Source organism: Perca fluviatilis, chromosome 3, assembly GCF_010015445.1.
Source record: "Perca fluviatilis chromosome 3, GENO_Pfluv_1.0, whole genome shotgun sequence".
NCBI classification, from domain to species: domain Eukaryota; kingdom Metazoa; phylum Chordata; class Actinopteri; order Perciformes; family Percidae; genus Perca; species Perca fluviatilis.
Window position 1 is genome coordinate 25094579 of NC_053114.1, and position 6000 is coordinate 25100578.

At 38.2% G+C, this 6000-nt stretch overlaps 2 protein-coding genes across 2 annotated transcripts in view; both read right to left on the reverse strand.

Moving 5' to 3' along the window:
• The window catches only part of dennd2b (DENN domain containing 2B), a 54480-nt gene extending 51693 nt beyond the window's left edge, over positions 1–2787 (reverse strand). Inside the window, exon 1 of the mRNA XM_039794716.1 lies at positions 2684–2787. The gene's annotated coding sequence lies outside the window, so the exon portion shown is untranslated. The remainder of the gene's footprint in view (positions 1–2683) is intronic.
• An 806-nt stretch (positions 2788–3593) lies between these two features.
• Positions 3594–6000, reverse strand: part of tmem9b (TMEM9 domain family, member B) — an 11894-nt gene continuing 9487 nt past the window's right edge. The window contains exon 3 of the mRNA XM_039796130.1: positions 3594–5010. Within this exon, the coding sequence (XP_039652064.1) occupies positions 4798–5010 (213 nt within the window). The 3' untranslated portion in view covers positions 3594–4797. The remainder of the gene's footprint in view (positions 5011–6000) is intronic.

Here is a 6000-nt window from a genome sequence, read left to right on the forward strand (position 1 = left end):
GTTTGAATTTTAATATCTTTTTCAATCTAATTTGTCATTAAGTTTGTGCATTTTCAATCTATTTAAACCATAGCTTTGGTGTTTAATTTGCTGGACAGTTGGAAAATGATGGAAGTTGTCAGTAACTCCTTGTCCCAGGAAAAAAAAACACACCACACAACAGAAAGTTTGAACATCTAGTTCCTGCTGCTGCTGAAGCTCCAAAAGTAAGTGTACCTTGATTGGAGATTGTTTTGCCTAGGTTAAATTAAACTGTCAAGCTTAGCACCAAAAAGTGTTTTCATTTGTTTTACTGTGAAATAGCTCCTATTCACAACATATTCCTACTATCGGAAATGAAATCATTTTGCCATTCATGGTTATCTTTCTATGCTGTTGCATGCAACATCTTTCCACCAAAAGTGCAAGCACTACCCGTCCATTAAAACCTCTCCTTACAGTCTCTTGGGGTGTCTTATCATCCCACAGACTTGGAAACAAAGGAAGTCACAAAACCCAGACATCCGTCATCACAGTTCGTCACATCAAGTCAGCAGGAAGCCTACAAGCTCTGCCACTGTGCAGCTTTTCTCAGAGACTTCAAACCTTTCCAAGGTCTCGTTAAAGATTGTCCTTCCTGAAATCACTGCAAATCCTCACTGTGAGCACAAAAGATCGAAGCAGTGATTCCTTTTTATGGGATGTTTTACCAGAACGTAACCTAAGCTTGTACTCTCATGGAATTTGTTGTTTCCATTGATCGCAGTGCCATCTGTATTTCTCATTAAAAGCCACATCATCTTCTTGCATGACATGGGAGCATCAACAAAAGTTCGTAACATGCATCTGCTCACATACATACTTAATGAAATCTCACATCCCTGACAGGACGCTCTACTGTTAAATCTGTTTAATAAAAAGAAAGTTTTAGGATTGACCGCAGAGCTCGGACACTGTAAATCTTAGGTCTTTCTTTCCACTCTCATGATTATACACCTGCTGAAGCCACAGCCACAAGGGAATGAGTGTTTATTTTCTCAAATAAAATCCCTAAAACCTTATGTGTGTTTGTTAAGGATCCACTGTGAATCCCAAATCCTAAAACATTCAAGGGGGATTATTTCACAGCTCTGTGGGGATTTTCCCACCTACACCTCAAATTCTTTCTTTCAGCTTCTGGATTTTCACATGGTTGGAGGGGTCGAGGCAAGTATGGAAATATTGAACCCATTTGAGAATATATTTGGTGCAATAAACAACACATCGGGTTTCAGAAACAGACCCGAGGCAGCTCTTAAACTCCAGGATTAGATTGAGGCTGACGTGTCTCGTCAAAACTCCAGACAGCACTGACAGAGAAGACACAACTTCTCGAGTAAAGAGATCCTCTCCCTTTTAAAACTGAAGAAAACAAGCTGCAAGTGTCTTCTGCACAGTAGCTGGAAATAATATATTGTAACTACTACTTCATTTTTTGTAATATTTGAATGCAAAACATGTTACAGTTGATATTCTGTGTTGCTCAGGGAGAATAAGAAGGAATGTAAGCAGTTTGATTATTCTAATGTTCAGCCTCAGGCACATTTCAAACCTGTTTTGACTAGAGAGGATAAAAAAATAATACTGAAATAATACTGACTACCTTGTGTGTATGTGTTGGCAACTCGTGTTGTTATTAATACTGGGGACTCTATCTTTTAGATACAGTATGTACCACAACTATAGAATAGAAAAGACTTGATTAGTTTTAATCAACAATAATCTGTAACAAATCAGGTAATGACAGAATAATTTGGACTGTCAGAAAACCACAAGTTTCATTGTTCACTCAATAACAAGTGACGCCATATTACTGTGTCTAAAAATGCTTTGAATAACTCCAGCTGCAGTATCACAACATACTGTGCTAGTTAGGAGCAAAGTTTAGCACAAGGACAGTACTTTATCTCATGGCATTTTAGCTTTTCACCACACAGATAGCAGCTACAGCATCTACAGAAACCTTGAAGGAAAATGTAGCATATTAGTGTAAATGTCTCATACACTGGAGTTTGTGTGTGTGTTGGGGAGGGTGTGTGTGTGTGGTGTGGTGTGGGTGGTGGGTGTGTGTGTGTGTGTGTGTGTGGTGTGGTGTGTGGTGTGTGTGTGTGTGTGTGTGTGTGTGTGTGTGTGTGTGTGTGTGTGTGTGTGTGTGTGTGTGTGTGTGTGTGTGTGTTTGTGAGATGGGTTTGGCAAAATGTCTCAGAAAGACTTAATTGAACTAAAACGTGTAGGTGCACGAAGGAAAAGGTAAACACATGTGAGTGTACAGTATGTCTGAAGAGTGCAGCAGACATTCGATATTTGAATGGATCAAATCCAAAGGCTGAGGCGCCCCCTGTAGGCTAACTAATGCAAATGCGACACTGAAGCTGAGAAGAACTACTTTTCCTCCTAAACGTCAAACTGTGGATTAGACAGTTAAACAACAACATCGATCAAAGTCAGCATGTATGAATAACTTTATGGCAGTGATGTTAATCATGTCAACAATACAACATACAATAAAATACTAAAGAACTTTTTCTTTTCTCATCAACTTTTTCTTTTCTCATCAACACACTCTCTAAAGATGCTACAAATACTGCAAGTTTGTTAAAAAGGTAAAAATGCCGTTTGATTGTAGACATTTAGAACATTTAATGAAGTGAAACATACAGCTTACCTGTCTTTGTGTGTTGTTGCAGTGTTTGCTCAATGATCCATTCTTTAACAGAGAGCCTGTGTCGCTTTCTGTCTGTGCAGCCTGAAAACTGACTCTTTTTTTGCGGAAAAATAGTCTCCTCCGTATAACTGCATGCAACAAGGGGAAGAACAAAAAAAAAAAAAGGAAAAGTGGACTGCACAGGAAATGATGACGCAGCTGTATGGAAATCATTTTGCTTAACAAAAAAAGAAGATACTGAGGGTTACCAAACATTTGCAGACAAATAATTGTAGTTATAGTTTAGTTCAATATATTTCAACTGGCCATTTCCAGGGGGTTTCCAGACGTTTTTGATTGAATAAAAGTGAAATCAATCATGTCATATTTATTTAAGATACTTTCTACCCTAAATCAAACTGTAAACATGCCTGTACAGTTTTTAAGGAATTGATCCAGAGTATTTTTCCATTGGCAGTGTCAAATTGTCATGGATCAGAAAACTGTCACCCACACAGTGAACAGAAATCATCAAAGGGGTCAGAGATTCAGCCACAAAGGCATCAGCTCACTAGAACCTACCTATTTTCTTTAAAAACGATGTGTGCATCAAAAACTGGATTACAAACAGGGGCAAAGCAGAGAAAGCAGAAAGTGTGTGTGGGGGTTCAATTTAGGTTGACACCCCATCAGGTTCATCCAGCCCTGTCTTCAGCAAACAGTAAAAGCAATAAGTAGGCCATGGTATTTGTTAAGTGCATCTGCACATTATTTCTCATAGTAGAGCTGACAAATGTTGATGTAACATCATCAAACTTTCTACAGGTGTTATGTGTTCATGTCAAGTGCACTTACAGCTGTGCAAACTAGTAAGCACTTAGTTCAGCCTGCAGCTAACAAAGCATGAAGAAATGTCAACACATTACACATGTGAGAATCCCAAATATTACATAAATTTATTTCAAAGTTAAAAGGTATAACATATACAATAGTTAAGAACACTTTCATAGGTCTGTACACAGCCCAGCTATACACAAAATAAACCTATTTGCACTCAGGATAACACCACTCTGTCATACTAATGCTGCCTGATAGTCAACAAAGACCTTCATAATGGAACAGATGTTAGACCAAGCACATAGAAGTGCCAAAATAAAAGACTATTCATTAGATTTGTTTAGGCAGTTAAAGAGTGTGCCAATTTCAAGAGGATCTTCAACAGACGAGGATCAATAGCGCAACGATTACAACAGCATCAACAACAGATTGCATCGATTTCTGCAACAAGGTTTAGTGAAACTACTTTGAAATATGAAATTTAATGCAACGTTGTTATATGATGGATTTCACACCAGTTATCAGACATAGGAAGGAGTAGGTAGGAATAAAGGATTCAAATCACATTTATAAAAGATTCATTATAAAACATGCATTTTCAAGGAAGGCTGACAGATTTATATTGTACACTTGATCACGGTTTCCTTTCCCCTGTGGTGAGAGCAGTAGTTTCGAGTTATATCAGTTTTGGGGTGGAAAATACCCACCAGCACATGTTAACAGATCCTTACTGCAGCCAGGAGGCTGCCCAGTTATCCAGTTCACCAAAATCTGGATGTTTTACTCTGGAAGCCTGTTTGGCTTGTAAATGTGAAAGACAGCTTTGGAATGATGGGAATCCACCTGACACTGTGGCCAGAAAGAGTTGGAGAATGTTATAAAATATTCACTTGAAATATGTTTTTATTATTTCACATTTATTAGTCTCTAACATCAAATTCATCACTGCAAATTCTCTGGTGACTTGGCACTTCTGCAAACTAGACAGCAGGCAGTTCTTCAATTCTGCATTTGTAAAAATGCCATTTAAAAAATGAATTCACTGTAATCTCTTGTGTCTCTTGTGTCACCTGCGGACTAAATAAGAGCTCCCAGTTTTGATTATACATTTGACAGGGACTTCTGCTCTACGGATCCAGATTTCTTCATCACGTTCACCTGTGAAGTGTAACACTTGATGAGATACAAACCACAAATGAGAGAAAGGAAGCAATATAAACTGAGGCCTCTGTCACAGTGTTTGTTTTTTTTGGGGGTTTTTTTGTTTGTTTTTTAGGAACTCTTGCTTGCAGGGCAGTTTAACTGAGAACAACATGACGGTCGAACACAGACTTCCTCTGTTCCTGGACCTGCCTCCTCCAGCGCTGCTGGGCATGCTCCACTTTGTTCAGCATGTTGGGTCGAGAGTGTGAACGGGACAAAACATTGTGAGCATTGGCAAAAGGCTGCTGGTCCTGAAAAAACAGAATGGAAAAAATATATAACACGATTAGTCTACAAGGTGTGACATACTGTAGGTCAGTAAGTCAATCATAGGTCCATCTTGTAAGAACATCTTAATAGATAATTGTTTCATGAAGCCATGTGTTGTTGTGATGTCTTACTATGTAGAATGCATGATTTTATCTTCTATAGGACTGCAGGACGGAGCCGGAAAAAATACATCTTATGTTATCTTATGGGAAAATGCATAAAACCCCAATTTTAGCCTTCCTACAATGGTTACCTGTATGTTTAATAGTGGAGGCAGACAGTGCAGGGTTTTCAGCAGAAGTAATTCCTTTTAAAAAAACAAATTAAGACATTTTTTTTTTATTTGTTCTTCATTCTGTGTCTCTCCTTTATTGCACTCGCTTTTAATTTTAGTTACTAATGTTTTATTTTACTCCCATCACCGGGGTTTTCTTGATTTTATGTCTCTCTGTGACATATTTTGTAACGGTTTTTGAGTGCTGTAAAATAAAGTTGCTACTTTTACTCCCAGAAGAAACTCATACTAAAACTAAATGCAAGAACAGGATTGGGAGGATCACAGCCACAACTGACATCTGTGACAAATGCTTGAGGAAAATAAACCAACATTATCAGTTGGGCAGTCTCTCTTTATCAAAGATTGACTAAACATGCCCACCATTTCCTCTATAATTAATGTCGCAGCAGGGCTTCCGTTTATACTGGTTTGCTTTCAAATCTTTCTCCCCTTTGTTTTGGTCCCAGTGACAGTAGCTACAGATAGTCTCAACTTTGGGTCAATTAGATCATTGTAATATTACAGTCATTTCAAGCTTTCTCTAGCAGTGGCTACTCTGTTGCTGTTCCATAAATACGATGAAATGAAGGCAAAGTTAATTCTTCTCCTTCTCCATTTATTTAGTCTATATAAATGATGTTCTACTTCCAGTATTGCTCCATTGCCGGCAGAAAATCGCCCGATTTCACTCATTTAGGCCGGATATCCTTGGGCTTCCTTTGTGTTGCCATTTTAAACTCAAGTCGATTTA